General features: G+C 38.2%; 2 protein-coding genes across 2 annotated transcripts in view; one reads left to right on the top strand and one right to left on the bottom strand.

Annotated features, from left to right (window-relative positions):
* Window positions 1–8155, top strand: part of hfw (leucine-rich repeat domain-containing protein hfw) — a 34145-nt gene extending 25990 nt beyond the window's left edge. The window contains exons 4-10 of the mRNA XM_073093548.1: window positions 2231–2356; window positions 3251–3445; window positions 3847–4016; window positions 4503–4688; window positions 5369–5527; window positions 6071–6181; window positions 6604–8155. Coding sequence (XP_072949649.1) covers window positions 2231–2356; window positions 3251–3445; window positions 3847–4016; window positions 4503–4688; window positions 5369–5527; window positions 6071–6181; window positions 6604–6882 — 1226 coding nt within the window. The 3' untranslated portion in view covers window positions 6883–8155. The remainder of the gene's footprint in view (window positions 1–2230; window positions 2357–3250; window positions 3446–3846; window positions 4017–4502; window positions 4689–5368; window positions 5528–6070; window positions 6182–6603) is intronic.
* Window positions 8156–8211: 56 nt separating this feature from the next.
* Window positions 8212–18490, bottom strand: ais (DExD-box helicase 52). Its single transcript, XM_073093539.1, has 12 exons — window positions 18305–18490; window positions 17623–17850; window positions 16835–17020; window positions 16119–16371; window positions 15755–15827; window positions 14142–14351; window positions 12273–12385; window positions 11487–11587; window positions 10432–10577; window positions 9657–9737; window positions 9047–9193; window positions 8212–8758 (listed from the first exon to the last, which is right to left on the bottom strand). Exons 1-12 carry the CDS (start codon window positions 18380–18382, stop codon window positions 8500–8502), a joined length of 1875 nt encoding a protein of 624 aa, XP_072949640.1. The 5' UTR covers window positions 18383–18490; the 3' UTR covers window positions 8212–8499.
* Between the last annotated feature and the right edge of the window lie 381 nt (window positions 18491–18871).

Raw genomic sequence — 18871 nt, 5'->3', positions numbered from 1 at the left:
TAAAATCTTGAAATAAAGTATAATGTATGCACTTAGTATTTTACACCTACTCAATAAGGATAAACTAAATAAATAATTTTAATGAAACTAGATAAATAATTTTAAAGAACTAGTAAATACTTTCATTCTAAATGTTCCACAATAAAAATAATAAAATTAGCTGTGTCGTTTTGTAGTGGTTTTCCAATAATAAACGAGTTTCAGAATATTTGTTTTTGGTCTTAAATATAATAATTAACAACGCTTTTGGCAATAATGAGAGTTTATTGCTGTATTGTTGGATGCCTTATAACGTTATTATTGGTCTCTTTCATGACTTTTAATTGTAATTCTATATAGCATTCGTTAAGCTATATATAGACTTATAAGACACGGCCTTGGGGAGTATTATCTTGTTCCATCTACAACTGTAAACGATGGGAGGTACTGTTGTAGACAGACAGATTCAAGAAATTAAAGTCAATGTTGATGACCCGATGATGATGATAGTAAAACCTTTTACTTTTTTTTATTACTTAGGAGAAATCAACGTCTCATATATTTTAAATGCTGCTGTGAAGCTGTGTGCTGTTTGAAGGATATGATAAAGGAATAATAATTGTACCAGGCGTTCCAACTTAGTCCTTAAAGGTGGTAAAACAATAGGTATATCTGGTACCAACCTCGGTTAGGACCTCCTATCCTATCTGAGATTTACTGTAGATGACCATTAGCGGTAGTTGCACTTACCTAACCTAACCATCAGTTCGACGCGTGCTCTTTTACAGTTTCTAATATAAAGCCTATTTATTTTCGGCACCTTCTAATCATAAATAAATAAAATACTCGCAAATTGATCGCTTTGATACAAGGAACTCATTTATATGTACTGTTTTTTGTAGAGTATATAAATAGATTTTATGATACCTCGCGACTAACTTTATTGTTGTGTGGTGGGTGTAAATGGACTGCATTGTTACAATTGAACAGATCTGTTTTGTTGTTAATAATAGTAAGTAAGATGTTTTAACATAAATATTACGCTGGTTTCCTCACACTGTTATATTCATAGATATACTAGTCAGTAGGATAATATATCTCTGATATCTATGGGTATATTATTGTGTATGATATATGTGTATGACTTATGAGTGTGTCATTAATTAATGTCATTATATAATTACTTCATATATTGGTCTATTTTTAGGTCCTTAGCATGCAAAAGTCCGAGGAAGAAATTTTACTTTTTGAATGTTAAGGAGGGTAGAGGGTAGGGGGGAGGAAAGGATTGGTTCTGTGAAGTTTGAAAGTGGTAGAACTCACTAACGTTCGACGACATACTTTTCCGAAACATTCCAGCTTAGTCCTTAGGTAGTGGCGCATCTGTGGCCGACCTCAGGTAGGCATCTATATTATCTGAGGTTGATTACAGAGTCCATTGGCGGCAGTAGCATTTACCATCAGGTAGACTGCATGCTCGTCTGCATAGCTGGGCATTAACTCGTTAATCCGTTAATCGTTAATTAACTAAGTTAACATTTTGATTAACGAATTAACTTTTAAGTTAACTTTTAAAAATGTTAACGGACACGTTAACTTCCGTTAATATGCAGAAGCCCGTTAATCGTTAATCTAATGCCTACTATTTACCGCACGGCACCGCGGCGCGGCGCGAAAAACAGGTTCAGATAAGTATGAAACGAATGACAAGTGCCGGGAGGCGCGTTACTGATCGCTTTCAGACGAGAACTTCAACACGTTAATGTTCATGAAGGGGAATATGCACCTTATGCCCGACGATTAAATTACACATTTGAATTATACAAGTATTTTGTTTTATTCCTAACCTGTTAACTTCCAGAACCTAAACCAACAAGTTGTATAAGTTCACTAACGCAACGATATAAAAATGCAATTTTACACATATTAACGGATTAACGATTAACGTTAACTTGCGTTAATTCTTCCGAAATGTAACGCTTTAACGCTTAACGAAGCTAACTTTTTTTGTAGCGGATTAACGATTAACGAAGTTAACTATTTGATTAACGGTGCCCAGCTATGCTCGTCTGCTACTCCTATATTATAAGAAAGCTAAATATCTTGTGTTAAGGAGTAAGTTGCTGTTGTATATACTCAATTTGTATTTTAATTTTACGCTGCAATACTTGCAATGGTCATTTAACATCGTAGCTTACTTGTTTTCTCTCATCACTTTACTTCAACTAAAACTAATCTGTTCCATTTCCAGTGACACAAAACACGACGAACCTCCACGTGCTGAACGCGAGTATCGACGAGCTGGACGTCTCGCAGAGCACCTTCCGCCGGCTCGTCTCCATGGCGCTCACCGACGGCAGCATCGGCAAGATTGTTGGTCAGTTCATGGAAAGGATTTTATGCTCTGATCATTGTCATTATTGCCACTATTGTCATTATTGCCACTGCTTATATCATCATAAAAGTTGTTGATGTCTTCACTGTGATTGTCGCCCCCATCGTTATAGTCATCACTGGCACCGTTTGAATTAACATCATCACAATTGTTATCGTAACCATTATCTACACCGGCACTGTCGTCATCATCATCGCCAATGTTAGTACCGTCTTTATCATCATCACCATTGATATCATCGTAATAATCATCATCATTGTTATCCGATAATAAAGCAGGTGACATTAAAATTATCTTAAAATAGAAAAACTTAAGTTCACAGTTCTGGCAAAATCAAATTATCTTTTTTAATTCTTGTATATTTTTCTACATGCTAAAGCCAAGGATGTAGATGAAGAGGGAAGTACTAATGGAAGCAGTAAGTATGGCATACGATATACTCGGAAAAATGCACAGTGCATTTATTGCGATTAAAACTGTAATACTGATTGACAGACAAAGCACGGTTAAAGAGACGGTTTTTGATAATCCTTACTATTTTCTGGTATTCGGTATAATATACTTAAGTGTTACGTTCATTTGTATGGATTAGGTAGTCCAAAGTAGTTTAAATATTAAAAAACAAACCAACTGTTTAAAAATAATTCATTCGAAAAAAGTGATTTAGCTTATGTTATTTCTATTACTCCGACAATTTAGACGACTCTAATACTTATATTATAACCCATTCTAGTTGTCCAAATATGAGACATACAGTCATACAAACATTCATACAAACGTTCGAAAAACTTTAATCTTCCACACTCGGGTAAATAGCGCGGTGAACAACAGATTACCAATAGTTCCTCTCATGAATACTCCTGTTGTCGCTTCCAGGACAGTTCCCGAAGCACTCGTCGGTGGCGTGTCTGAACATCTCCAACAACAACCTGAGCAGCGCGCAGCCGTCCATCCAGCGGCCCTTCGCGTACCTCTACAACCTCACCATCCTGGACGCCTCTGCTAACAACCTGACCGAGTTCCCGCTGAGTTTAGTGCAGAGTAATCGGAAGATCTCCGTGGATCTATCAGGTGACTTATCTTATCTTGTACATATACTCCATACAAAAAAAATTAAGTGTCTGTTCTTGTCAATGTAATGTCAAATGTTTTTTACTAAAGCGTATGATTTTTGTCTTTCTGTCTGTTGGATCCTCTCGGAAACGGCTCAATCAATTTTGACGGGAGTCTGGCAGTTAGCTGATGTTATAAGGAGGTCTTCAAAAGTACATTTTGGATTATCATTGGATTGGAAAATTCACCCTGTATATAATAGGGATTCTAATCTCTACTTGAAGCCGATCACAGATGCGTTGCTACTCCTAAGGACTAACATGTAGATAGGTGTAACGGTAACTCCCCAATCGACTCATACTAGTTGTACCTTTCAAAGTAATCAGTAAGGTACATTGACACTTATTTCAACTTTCCAGGCAACAATTACATGCCCTGCAAGCACTTCCAACGCGCGATGGAGACCAACAACAGTCCTCTGGTGTACTTCATCAACTACGAGAAGACATTCTGCGCGCTCGACCTGCTCTTCAACTGGTTCAAGGACGTCAAGATCGTGCAGATTGACCACCTTCGAGTCCAGAAGGAGGTAAGACTTAATTTTACATACATACCTTATTTTTTTATAATAATGTAGAAGTAGCATACGAGTATGCAGTCTACTTGATTTTAAGGTAATTGTCACTAATCGACATCTGTTATGAACCGTAGATAAGAATAGATTTATTTCTGATGTTGAAGATTCAATTTATATCCTTCAAACCAGAACACAACTACACTTCAGAAATAGGAACTTCAAAACACAAATAGGTGTGATGGCGGTGCCATCGTAGTCGAACCACGATCATTCAGGTTCATTTATGGGTTTGTGAGACCGAGTAAAAAAACACGATTCACTTCGACTTTTTATTTTATCAAAATGAATCGATTTATTAATCAATCGGTTATTGTACAAATAATCTAATAATAATCGATTTTTAAAATTAAATTTAAAATCGGCGAACAAAAGCTCCTGAAATTTGACAACTTAAAAAATATCGATTGACAAAAAACGATTATTTTTCTACATCTGCAGTTGAACGCGAGCTGCCGCAACATAAAGCCGTCGAACGTGAACTGCACGTGCGTGCCGGACCGGCTGGAGCTGCTCGGCGACGAGGTCACCAACCTGGTCGCCGTGGACTGCTCGCGCCGCCGCCTGCGCGAGATGCCCACCAACCTGCCCACTAACACCGTCAAGCTGAACGTGTCGTACAATAACGTGAGTTGCATAGGCACGTGACCTGCACGTGTGCCGGACCGGCTGGAGCTGCTCGGCGACGAGGTCACCAACCTGGTCGCCGTGGACTGCTCGCGCCGCCGCCTGCGCGAGATGCCCACCAACCTGCCCACTAACACCGTCAAGCTGAACGTGTCGTACAATAACGTGAGTTGCATAGGCACGTGACCTGCACGTGTGCCGGACCGGCTGGAGCTGCTCGGCGACGAGGTCACCAACCTGGTCGCCGTGGACTGCTCGCGCCGCCGCCTGCGCGAGATGCCCACCAACCTGCCCACTAACACCGTCAAGCTGAACGTGTCGTACAATAACGTGAGTTGCACTAACTTGCTCATTAGTTTGAAATAGCAGACGAGCGTGCAGACCATCATAGGATATGGTGAATTTGTTATAAAATATTTTATATCTATAGCCGATTACAAATGTTTTGCTGCTCTTGAAGGCTAAGATCGCCACATAAGTCAGTAAGTATCGACAACTTTTCAGCGAAACGTAAGTAGATCTGGTCAAACCCTTTTCGATCGAACCCTAGTCTCTCTACAAAGTGTAGATAAATCCTTTGTTCTATACGCAGTTCGTTACGTTTCTGGACGTAGAATGTAGTACCAGCAACATAAGATTATTGTATGAAATCAAGGCTCAATAAGTTTTATTTTGTGTAGATAACATCGTTGCAAGCGGTAGGCGACGACCCCAGCTACGAGCACCTGCGGCAGCTGATCGTGGACTACAACGACATCGCCAACATCGTGGAGCTGGAGGGCACCAAGTTCATCGACAACTTCATGCTCTTCTCCATCAGCCACAACAAGCTTAAGACTGTGAGTTTTGTGATATGTATATTTTTATATGTATTTTTATATTTTATGTATTTTTGTATGTTTTTGTACCTAGTGGAAAGCAGTTACCATCGCCTATGCAACACCAGAGGAGTCGTCAATGCATCGCCGGCCTTAAAATATATGTCGTGAATAAAATATATGTTTTTTGTATCCTGAAGAATCTGAATTTCGGGGACACGGTAATGTGTCGTTTTAGGAAAAAAATAGTGATTGTTAGTCAGTAATCTAGTAAACGAATAGTTCAAAGAACATGCAATGATACAGGATAGGAATGGATTCATCCCTCGTATCTTGACACCTCTTTACAGTCCGACTTCGGCGCTGTAGCACTAATCTGTTCAAGTTTGAATTAGTAGATTTCCCACACAATTGTAACAAACTTTGCGGAATTGCAATACGCAATATAGCCTTATTACCATTTGAGATAGTTATGGGAAGAAAAATATTTTATATTACTAGATTATTACTGTTTTTACGGTAGTTAGAAATATGAGAAATATATTATTCTCCTTATAATTTTAGATCCACACGTACGTGTTATCGAACAAGTTCGACACGACGGGCCCCTACACCACGTTTTCCATCGCCGGCAACTTCATACACTGTGATTGCAACACTGAGAAAGTTTTAAAGGTAATCTATAATATTAAGAATTATTGTTAGATTCTGGAGTTTCATTCTCGAACCCTAAGTACATTTAGATTCTGATTTCTTATTTGCAATAATATTACGTTCAAAAGAGTTTTCCCACGAGATCGCAATTCAGAGCTTTTACCAAGTTGTTCAGAAAACTTTTATTCCTTAATCCGGCATTGTGTGGCGCCATCTACTGACGATTTGCAGGATATAGCCACAATTCTAATTAATTAATTAATGATATAGCCGTAGTCATAAACCGTTAATTTTATCTCAATTTTATTACCCAGACGCATGAATAGTCGTCTTTCTCTTAATTGTCCTCTTATCTGCCTTTCCCGTATTAAATAAGCATACATTTAGAGACGAGCTTCCTACAAAAAATATGCTCTTGTAACTGACAACTTGTCTTATTCCAGCCGTGGCTGCTAGAAAACTTCAAAAACATCCCCGATTACAAGAATCTCGAGTGCCAGGACAACATGGGTGCCGTGGTCGACCTGGTGGAGTTTAAGGTGTGCCACACACCTCGCGACTGGACCGACTACATCTACTACATCATTGGCTTGGAGGTGCTCATCCTCGTGCTCCTCATCAGCAAGGTCTCGTACGACTACTGGGTGTTCAAGACCGCGGGCTACCTGCCCTGGCCCGCGAATAAGATGCCTCGTCTCCCTTGTGATTGGTTGTGTGAATGATTCATTCATATTTGGTGTTTTTCTGATTTTAAAGACACTGCAAAGACATTTATATATAGCAATAGATTGGATTGGGCAGGAAGTGTTATCTACGTTAGTACAATCGGTAGAAGAAGCTGGTAGAACCCTTTGTGGTTCGACTTCGGCGGCACCACCGCCACACCTATTTCTACCTTATAACAGCAGTATTAAGCGCTTCTGTGTTGTGGTTTGAAGGGACATACTTGTCCGAGGTGTTCCAGCTTAGTCCTCAGGGGTAGCGCCGCATCGGTGGCCGACCTCAGGTAGGAATATCTAATCCTATCTGGAGTTGATTATAGATTATTATAAAAAAATAGTAAGTCGATCTGTCATATTTCAATCGTTGATTAATACGAGATTGTGTCAATCTGAAGTGTGATGATACGTTTATATAAACATTTCAAAGTCCACTCTATAGCTCTATATATAATCTCTTTGACATCATTACTTAGTAGTCCATGGATCTGTTCCTTTCTATATGAATGTTAGCACAAGACAGCATGTAAAGCTAGGAGCACAGCTAAAATGCTTAAACTGTGTATATCTAAGGTGTATAAGGTAACTGTGTATATCTGTGTATATATAAGGTGTTATGTTTAAGATAGTCTTCGGACTTGAAATTACGGACGGAATTTCCAAAATTTGTCCTAAAAATGTATTTCTAAGTCTCACAAAGAAATGGGTAACTAATATAAATATCTTCATAATTTCTTTTCTTTTAGTTTAGTCGGAGAAGACTGGGGTAGCACATAATACAATAGATTAGAGTAAAACAGGACTATTTTGTAGATTTAATTAAATAATAAGCCAAAAACTACCTTCACTTTTTGTTATTTTTATGTTTCAAATTTGGAAATAACAAATCGTGAGGCCTTAAATAACTTTAATTATAAGATTTACGGAAAACTGTAAAAGCAAAGAGGCTTAATAATTATATAATTAATTAAGGATCAATATTATAGATAATAGATTTATTTTTATAAAATATACAAAATGAAAAATCGTAAATTTTGAGGCTTCTGCTGTATATTTATTATCAAAATCAAAATAATATTAGTCATGTAAATTAGTGCCATAAATTCTTGTTGGCCCAAAGCTAAGCTTGTAAATGTAGCTGTTAAAAATGTATGAAAATTTGTGTATGTTGTGAAATCGCTATTTTTGTATATAATTTGCATTGAAGACTGTATATTTTGTACGCGTTTTGGAAAATCATGCCACAGAGATGAGTAAAGAGTTTTGTTATTAAAAAGTTTTTTATTACCACTCCTAATTATTTAGTCCTATTATTATAAGGGTGGCAGGTGAGCTAGGGGTATAACCGGGCGTTAGTTTCCATACCGAACGGTATGCGGCAATTCTATCCAACCTAAGGACTATATTTTTATACATTCACAATTAAAGACTGTATTTATGAATTCGCTACTTAGAAAGAAAAACGCTCCGTGAGTTATAAACCTTATTGTGACAGTTTTTCCACATATAATACCAGCTGTGAAAATAACTGATATTACAAATTTTTAAATTTTATGTTGGATTATAAAAAGAAAAAGTTTTTTTAGTATTTTATTTTTTGGAAATATAATTATTAAGTTATCATACATTAGGTTTCACAAATGCTTTCTTTTTTCGCTTCTTATTTATTTTTTTCTTATCCGCTATGCCTTTTTTCCCAATCTTTTTCTTTTCCTTAGCTTTACCCTTTTTATTATTTACCATTTTCTGTTCATTACTTTTGCCTTTTTTGACATCGCCGTTTTGAATTTTCCTAAGTTTCTTATTTTTCGCATTTTTCACTACTTCAGTATCTTTCTTTTCATCATCTTTTGTTACTTGACCATCTTCTAGTTTTCTCCTAAAAAAAAAACAAAAAATATGAAATAAACTAAGAAGTTTCACAAGAAGTTTTCACACAAGTGTGAAAAATTAATTACAGCCGATACTGACAACTGTGTTTCGTCTCCGAAGGCACTACCGCCACTCCTACTTCTGTCTAATAACAGCATTGTTAAAAACTGTTGTGTTATTTTGTCAATTAAAAATAAAAAAAATAGGAATTAAAATATATCGTTCGAAATATTCCGATACGAATAATATAGAATTAGACTTTTTTCTTGTATGCGGTAGAATAAGAGTATCGTACTTATCAGGTCGTTTCCCCAGCACAGTGGAGATATCATCTCTGCGCGGAGCCTTCGCCCCGCGGCGGCGGCGGCGCGCCGTGTTCTGTTTCAATTGTAGAGCGTAGGCGGGGACTTCGCAGCCGGACTGCTTCATTACTGCCGCTATGCTGGAATACCAAATGAAATTTACAAACTTTTCCGCTAATCTTTCATAGTCCACCGGCACGGCTAAGTGCAGTCAATGATTTTTAAATTATCGCGTAAGGACCTGGCTAACGAACGTTACTAATGGCCACAGTGCGTTGGCCCTTCAATATTAATTTAAGGGCCAACCCGAGACTCCGCGAGTCTCTTGAGTTTTCGTCTTAAAATAGATGGCGTTGTTATTTCTTGTATGAAAAATGTTTGTGTCAAAAGTCTGAACAAGCGTATCATTGATCTTCAAATTATTTTAGTTAACATTAAGATTTTTATGGACCTTTATAAACTTCAACATTAAGGGCAATAATTATTAATTTCAAATATCTATATTATTTCCAAAAGGAACGCATAATTGAACGTCGAACCGCGGACATCCAGAGCAAAAAGAAGAATTAAATTTTATAACCACTATGGTGCATATTTACCTACCTTCTGAGATTAACGACATCGTCTTGTGTGAAGAAGGTTATCGCGCGCCCCTTCTGCCCCGCGCGACCCGCTCTGCCGATCCTACAAACCAATTAAATTGTTATTAAAAATAAAAAATAAAAACATAATTATTTATGCTAATCGTCAACAATATGTTGTAAAAGTTTACATTTTATTTTTATTTAGGAAGATTTCTGAAATCCATACACAAATTTGGATGCTTCAGATGACAAAAATGTACCTACGCAAATCAACGTACAAAGCCATCCATTCGATGACCACGAGTTTAAAACATTTTAAATAAACAATGTAAACTAGAATTGATTATTCGGTAAACATGTAAATTTTGTACTTGCATGTTCTAAAATTTATTGGTGCCAATCTCAAGACTTTTTAAATGATAACTTTGGCATAAGCCAATTAAATAATGATACATTTCTTAGGTGAAGGCTTTTAAATGCCATTTTTTATAATAATATACGAATAGCTGACGAGCATGCAGTCCACCTGGTACCATGATGGTAAGTGGCTAACGCCGCTCATGGGCACCTGTAATCAACCCCAGATAGATTCTTACCTCACGTCGGCCACAGACGCGTGAGCACTACGCTGGAACGCCACGGAAAAGTATGTAGACTATTAAGCCCACTCCACATTCTCGCGAGAAAAGCATGAGAAACGAGAACGTGGAGCCCATACGAATCGGGTTTTTCTTGCGTTCTCGCGAGAATGTGGAGCAGGCTTTAGAGTATTGAGAAACGTCATAAAGTCCCACCTGTGTATATAAGCGATAGCGGAGGGCGGGAAGTCGTAGTTGACCACGAGGTTGACGCCGCGGAAGTCCATCCCCCGCCCCAGCAGCTCCGTGCAGATCAGCACCCAGATGCGCCCCACGCGGAAACTGCGCACCACGTTGTCACGCTGCAAACATTTTTTTTATAATATAGGAGTAGCAGCAGGTTAGTTAATTTAGAATTAAACGAGCAATGAACGAACAATAACAGTACGCCTAATGTCCCATCCCAGTCAAAGCCATGAGTTGCTGCTCTTAAGGACTAAGTTGAAATGCTTTGAGCAACTGTTTTCTTTTTTTATATAATGTAGGAGTAGCAGACGAGCATGCAGTCCACCTGATGGTAAGTGGCTACTGCCGTCCATGGACATTTAATCAACCCCAGATAGGATTAGATTCCTACCCGAGGTCGGCCATAGATGCGCCTCTACTCCTTAGAACTAAGTTAACGCCGTGGATAAGTATATCTCCTTTACCACACCCTGAAAACAGAACACAGCAACGCTTGACATTACTGTTAATAGGCAGAAATAGGTATGACGATGGTGCCGCCGGAGTCGAACCACAAAGGGTTCTATCCAGTGGCGGATTTTAAAAAATTAAGGTCTAGGCTGTACAGTTTTTGCCGCCCCTGCTTCTACAATTGTCATGTCTTACATTTTTTTTTAATCCAAAGTTTCGTTAAAATTCCACATAAAATAACAGAATATGGAAGTCTGCTACTCTCGGAATATGCAATGACAAGTGAAAAAACAAAGTCATCGGCAACATTTGTTGCAGACTTCTATCTGTAAGGCATCAAAAGACCAGAAAACCGTCATGCAAAAATCTTTTTGATTTCTATGAGGTAGCAAAAAAATAAATAAATTCGGTCCCCAAATTTGCCGCCCCAAAAATCTGCCGCCCTAGGCTGAAGCCTACTCAGCCTGCTGGTAAATCCGCCACTGGTTCTATCGCCTTCTAAAATGCAGTATAGTATTATTTCCGTAAGATTTATTTAGTGGAATATATTAAAAGGTCCATGAATTGTGTGTTACCTGCGCTTGCGTCCTGTCTGCGTGTATGACGTCAACATTGATGCCGTCGTAGATCAACTCCTTGAACAGTTGTTTCGCGCGATCCTTACTTTGCACGAATACTGAAAATGATAAAAAAAAACCTTTGTGACAACTGAAAAATTCTTACCTTTTGTTTTATTACATTTATAAAACTATGGGCATCCGAAAATTCGAACCCATTGTAAAATTTGGTAAAAGTAAAATACTGTCAACTACTGGATCTATGAACCCTGCGGAATAATTTTTAATACTTATAGACTATTGAAATGTGTCCCAAGAAACCCTTTAAAAATTATCTTTAAAATCCAGATGCAAAATAGAAAACACATCATTGAAGCTAAGGTTTTATACCTTTTTTTTTTGTTTACGAGGGGGAAACCTTCAAAAGGTACCCGACGACGTGGGAGCGACGCCGGGTTATGTGGGACTTTTACCGCACTAAAACCCCCCCCGGTGGCCGTCCTCAACGCTTGTTGGAGAACTCCGGGATCTCCGAGGGAACACAACCGGAGTCCTCCAAGCGCAATGCCTCGATCGGGCTCTGCCCTGGGGGAGCACTTTTGGCTCCTCCCACACCATCTGGTGTTTACGACGGTATGCGACCGCACATACCGTTGTCCTTCCCGGGGTCGCTTTCTGGACGGTTCGAGCTCCCACTCTTGCCGCCCGCAACCCCGGAAGCCCCCTTTTAGTCGCCTCTTACGACAGGCAGGGGATACCGTAGCCCTATTCTATTCCCGAAACAACAGGGACAAGGTTTTATACCTAGGACGGGTGGTTTGAGTCCGTTCTGCACGAGTTGTCTGAAAGCCACCAGTTTCCCATTCTCATTCCCACAGTACATCAGCTCCTGCTCCACTAGGTGTGTTGCAGCGTTCCTGGAATGTATTTAATTATTTTGTCAAGATTTCAAACACGATTTATTATACAGTAACACCTCGATCTACGCTACCCCGATTTACGCTAACCCGGGGTTACGCGATTTTAAAATCTCGTCGATTCGTTTTTTGTTTCAGCGACATGCAAGGACCGACTACTGCTCCCACACCATTGCTCAATTAATGTAAACGTTCGCATTTGTTGCGCGGAGTAGCACATAGTTATATGCGAAATTATACCTTACGATGTCAGTTATGTGCGACATCCTACCCTGACTTACGAATTCGACTTACGCGGTTATCGCTCGGTCCCACCCACCGCGTAGGGAGGGAGTAATACTTTACTAAGCTAATATGTTATAGAAAATGATATTTTGGGTCAAAATATTCTACTGAGTCAACCCATTACTATGCATTGTACTTTAGAAAAGTAAAAAAGGATGGTTTTAGCGGAGAGGTATCACAGCTACGTCTATTTCTAGCATGAATCAATCTTTGCGTTTGTAATAGGGTGATGGATAGTCAGCCGACTTATATTACATACTAGCTGACCCGGCAAACTTGGTACCGCCTCAAAATCTATTTATCAAATATATTTCATATAAAATATAGCCTATGTTACTCGTGGATAATGTAGCTTTCGTATGGTGAAAGAATTTTTAAAATCGGTCCAGTAGTTTTTGAGCCTATTCATTACAATTAAACAAACAAACAAAGTTTTCCTCTTTATAATATTAGTATAGATATAGTGATCATCTGTTCCCATGGTGCTACTGAAGTTAACTTCATCATCATCATCATCATCAACCCATTGCTGTCCCACTGCTGGGCACGGGTCTCCTCTCAGAGTGAGAAGGATTAGGCCATAGTCCACCGCGCTGGCCTAGTGCGTATTGGTAGACTTCACATACCTTTGAGATTTTTTTGACGTGACAACGTCTTAAATTAGGTTGCGGCTGGGAGTCACTTATGAAAAAGTGTAACGCCCGGTAACGTTACGATGAGTCACCGAACGAGAGAGAGGCCCGCCGAATGCCTTGCGTCTCTCTCCCACTCAACTATGATCGGTCTGCCGCGCGCGCAGCACTAGAGAATTAGGCGCATTGAATCGGTGCATGCTTGTGTCTCTGTCTTTGTCTTTCTCGAACGTTCTTGGCGTTGGAAAAACAAGAAAGCGTCACAATACAAGTTCACACGTGTGGTTAAAGTATCGTCAGCTGTGTCTGTAGTGAAAATATGGAGTGCTTAGATTCGTCATTTATCATTTACAACAACTACAACAATAAAGGTAAATAATTGTACACTGATATTTCATTATCGTAAACTATGATTGATTGATTAATTGTTAGATTGACACAAAAGTTGAGAAACTGAGTTTATAGGTTATGTCATACTATTGATAAATGTTGATAGTGTTAAGTAAATTATTAGTTTAAAATTAATTAATTAATTAATTATTATTTTACAAATTTCTTTTGAAAAATGCAACCATTCCATCAGTATTTTCATATGACGTTGTCACGTTCAACTATCGTCAGTAAACCGACTTTACAGACAACCGATTTTTTTTTATAAATCTCTCAGGTATGCAGGTTTCCTCACGATGTTTTCCTTTACCGTTTGAGTACGCACATAAATTTGAAAATCAGAGGTGCGTGCCTAGGATTTGAACCTCGGACCTCTCGATCGAGAGGCCGCGTTTCTTAACCACTAGGCTATCACAGCTGAAGTTTACTTATCAAAATGTATGACTCACCTCTGCCCCACTGTAATATTAATAAGCCCCCGCATATTATGCCGGCACCACTTCGCGACCACAGGTGTGTGCGTGGCGCTGAACATCGCGATCAGGCGTCTACCGCTGCAAGCAGCCATCACCACGCCGAGCTGCTGCCTGAACGTTGAACCCTCGTCCTCGGAGCCTTCGAATAGCTTGTCCGCCTCGTCGATGACTAGCCATCGTACTCTGATGAGGAAGGCATAAACACAAAAGAAAAATAAAGCAAATAAACAAATGTATATTAAGAAAAAATTTTAAAACCAAGATTTTTAGCGAGTTCACAAGATGAGATTCTGTATTCAACTGCTGTGTGCGTGTATGTTTGTATGTATGTCTGTTACTTTCTCTAAAGACCCGGCCAAACGGAACGCGTATTTTAGCGCCGCGCTAGGCGACAGCTAGTCGTGTTTTTATTTTTATTTATTTACTCTTTATTGACCATGTTAAAAACAATGTGGTACAAAAGGCGGACTTAATGCTAAATAGCAAACTGAGTTACTACTGAGCGGTCACAAAACGCGTACTCGTACGCTTGTCGCGGCGCTCGGCGTTCTTGTCACCGGACGTTGTATTTTTTTACAGATTTGCGTACAAGCGTCAATGTATGGGAAAAAGTACGTGCACGCGTACGAGAACGCGCATACGCGTACGCGCTCTGTGTGACCGCTGACTACAGTCTGAATCATAATTAGATGTCCAAAATGTAAACAAAGAAATTACACTGTCAAAATTAAAAAGACACAAAACCTTTAACAAATTCAACAAAAAACGAAAACTTTAACAACTATACACAATTTAACATACGCGCTATAAAAACTAATAAATATTGAGTTTGATCACAATCACGAAAATGAATAATATCAGCTACGAAACTTAAAAATGACTGCACAAGAAATGTTTTGGATTCTGATTGTGTTACCATTATCACATTTTAATTTTCTACCATAAACCTTTTTTTATGATTATTACTGTATGGAACAAAATTAAGTTAATATAAATATTGGAAAATGTGAATTGTTTTTAATTTATTTAGATTATTATTTTATTATCGTTGTATTAATTTCATATTGTCAAAAATAAGAAACTACCATTTTAAATATATTTTCTTGGTAGGTCAACACCTTTGTTTACATTTTGGACACCTAATTATGAATCGGACTATAGTAACTCAGTATAATACAACTCAGCGGCGTCAGGATTCACTTCTAGCGCTAACGCCCTAGCGCGGCGCTAGAATACGCGCTCTATGTGGTTAAAATACCCTCAAAAGTACTGATCCTATTTAATGGGGTTTTGTTATTCATATTCTTCTCAGAAAACACTTTATAGGGGTGCATAAAAAATAATGCGTCCGCCATCTAGGAGTGGCATATTGGATTTAGAATGACGTCACAATGCTAATTTTGCATTATCCGAACCAAAAGTGTTTCTAAAAGTACAGGTTATTCAGCTGAGGTTAACTGACTTAAAACTCGGAGGATTTAACCCTCACATACATACATTTAAACGAGACAAGTTAAATAAGAGCTTTGTAAAAATAGCACATAAGGCTTCTTACCAAGGGGCACTACAATTAAGTAGTTACTTACTTATCTAAACTAATCTTGACATCATCACGGTTGAGCAGATAGCACAGGCGGTTAGGCGTGCTGATCACAATATCTGAAAAAATATTTCGAGTGTAAAAATAAACTATTATTCTTTGTAAAGTTCTATCAGTTGTCCAGCTGTTATGATGATATACAGTAATTCTAGACATACAAAGAAAGCTATAAAATTTATTCCTATGACTTCGAAATTCGAAATAATAACTATAATTATGTACACTATAATATTTTGAGAAAACATAAATATCTTAGTGTTCTATGTAAACTTCATGTGGATATACATAATCTATCAATCTGCACTGTGTAGCACATTCATAAAATATAATGAGGTTACTAATTAACATACCACTTTTCTTAATAGTAGACTCCCGCTCCTTCACTTTGCTTTCCTTGATGTTCCTAACGACTGTACACCGGAGTTGCGTTGAGGCACTGAGCCGCAACGCCTCCCTGTATATCTGGTGCGCCAGTTCCCGCGTGGGGCAGAGAATCAGGGCTCTGGGTCCGCCTTGCGGAGCACCCAGAGAGTGTAGCAGAGGGAGCAGGAAAGCCGCTGTCTTGCCTGAGCCGGTCGGTGCACAGGCAAAGATTTGACGGTCCTGTGAAAATGTATGATAACTCTATATAAATAGTAAAATTATAACTTGTAATATACATAGCATTGTCTATTTTCACTATACTGAAATTATTGTATGACATACTAACCGTTCTTGAGCATGTGTGTTGCAATAATATGATTGGGTGTAATATTTTTTTAAACTATAATGTAATGGTACAGATGTACATGACATCTTTTATTTCCGACAAGACAATTATATAACCTTAAAGTTTAGTTGTTTGTAGGTATTATTTAGGCCTGCTTATGCAAATCCTTGGCCACTGATCCAAACTTCCATGCACTAAATGCCATTGAAACATTGAGTACAGTTGAGCCCTTTTAAGGTTGTGAAGACGAGTTTCTTTACTGACTTTCAGTTTCGCCCCCTTTGGCCATGCAAATTAGATGTCAATTACAGTATGTAATGCTAGTTAATACAAAAACATAAATTAGATTCAACATACCTCCAACATGCAAGGCAAAGCTTGCCGTTGCACTGGTGTGGGTTCATCATACCCACACTCTCTCACAGTGTCAACTAAAGCCTGGGGCACATTGTACCTGGCGACCAGGTCGGAGAAGTCCTTCAGAGCGCTGGGTATGTGCCGGCCCACTGCTTTAATGCCATGTTCGTTGCGGAAACGATTTTGCTGGATAGAGAGAGAACAAGATAAGTATGTGTTATTTTATATATGTGGTTTGTGATTACAATGTTTATTCAAGTAAGTTTCACATTTTCTACAGTCTGCACCAAACTTCTAATCCGCTCTTAAGTTGTTACAGGTGTAGTCAAGAGCCAATGTGGGCGAACACAACTACAAGCAACTCCGTAGCAATGGTAAGGGCACATTAACGCAGCTATGGGCGAGAGCGGACAGCGGAGGGTGCCGGGGGTGTACCGCGCCGTCTTCGTCCCGCTAATATCTACGATTTCTTGTTGCGACGCGACTCGTTTCTATATACAGAGCGGACTAAAATTAGCGTTAGTCTAAAATGTTATTTAAATATTTCTTTTTTATAACATTGAAGTAGAAAATAAACAGAGCAGTCGACCTAATGCTAAGGATGTGGGTTCCAGCTAACTAATATATAATGATGTCTTCAGGTTGACAATCTCAGTCCTCAGGATTGATAACACATCACTGATCATGTCTATGGGTGGTTGATCGATGATTTTTTACATGATCGATGAATATAAAGTATATAAAAATTTGAAAAACCAATTAATTTTTAAATTTACAGTGTAAATTACCTCCTCTAATTCAAGTTTCTTTTTTAAGTCCTCTGGTTTTTCTTTATTCTTCTTTTTTTTCTTCTCTCCAACTTTGACGCCTTCTACTAACTGTAGCTCATTATCTGTCCCACTCTCTACTTCAGATTCTGAGTGAGACAATACATTAGCCTCAGCCTCCCCTTTTATGTCCTCTGTTTTAATATCTGTTTTTACTTCTGTCTCTTTCTTTACTTTTGGGGTTAGCTCCTGTAAATAGAATAACCATTTACCACAAAAATTACATGTTATTGATGTTAATACCATTGCCATACTGTCTTATAAAGTACCTAGTAGTCGAAGACATTGAAGTTTAAAGATGGTAGAGTCCTCCATGGTGGGACTCTGGTAGCACCACCTCCACACTTAATTACAAGTGTTAAGAGCCGCTGTATTCTGGTTTGAAGTGTTTGGTAAGGGACACATACTTTCACGAGGCATTACAGCTTAGCCCTCAGGGATACCGGCGCATTTGTGAGCAATTTCAGATGAGAATTTAATCTTATCTGGGGTTTATTACAGTTGTCCATGAGGCAGTTGACGCTTATAAAATAATAAGACAGCATACTGATTTGTTAAAGGCTGAACGAGCAAATAATTATCATTTCTTTCCAATGTTTTTCTTAATATTCTTGTATCATATAGGTTAGAACTGCATACTTACATTGTTTTTAATGCCTAAAACTTTATCCTTGAATTTTAGTCCTTTAGTTAGTTTTTTAAAAATATCGTATGCGTCCATTATTCTTAATACTGCGAAAATATAGTGGAAAAAACTATAAATACACACGTGCCATTGTTGATTTCAATTCAAATACCATTTGACAGCCATTATTATTTGACACATGACATATTTGCTGTCAATGTTGGCATTACAGGTATCGTTCGGAAGTTTATATTTTAAATAGCAAATTAAAATGTTTATTGCATGTCATAGAAAGTAAGACTAATAATAATATTACTTTTTACTAAATGATTTTGTCTCATATATAATCAGACAAAAGTTCATATATCACTTGCAAAAAATACGACAAAATAGGATTATTTGTATGCGTTCTGCTGCCTGTATAAAACGGCAGCACTTAAGTGGATGTCGTACTATTTAGCAACATAACGCATAGATGGCATTGTAATTTATAAATTTATGATGGTGTACAACGCTTTATTTTTATAGTAATATAAATATATGAATAATAGAACCACATAAAGTTATATATTTTGCAAAATCAGT

The sequence above is a fragment of the Epargyreus clarus genome, unplaced genomic scaffold, assembly GCF_041222505.1.
Source record: "Epargyreus clarus isolate Ecla_fem2 unplaced genomic scaffold, WU_Ecla_fem_2.2 ptg000004l, whole genome shotgun sequence".
In the NCBI taxonomy this organism is placed as follows: domain Eukaryota; kingdom Metazoa; phylum Arthropoda; class Insecta; order Lepidoptera; family Hesperiidae; genus Epargyreus; species Epargyreus clarus.
The sequence above is the reverse complement of the archived record's forward strand: the minus strand, read 5'-3'. Positions and strand labels throughout refer to the sequence as shown.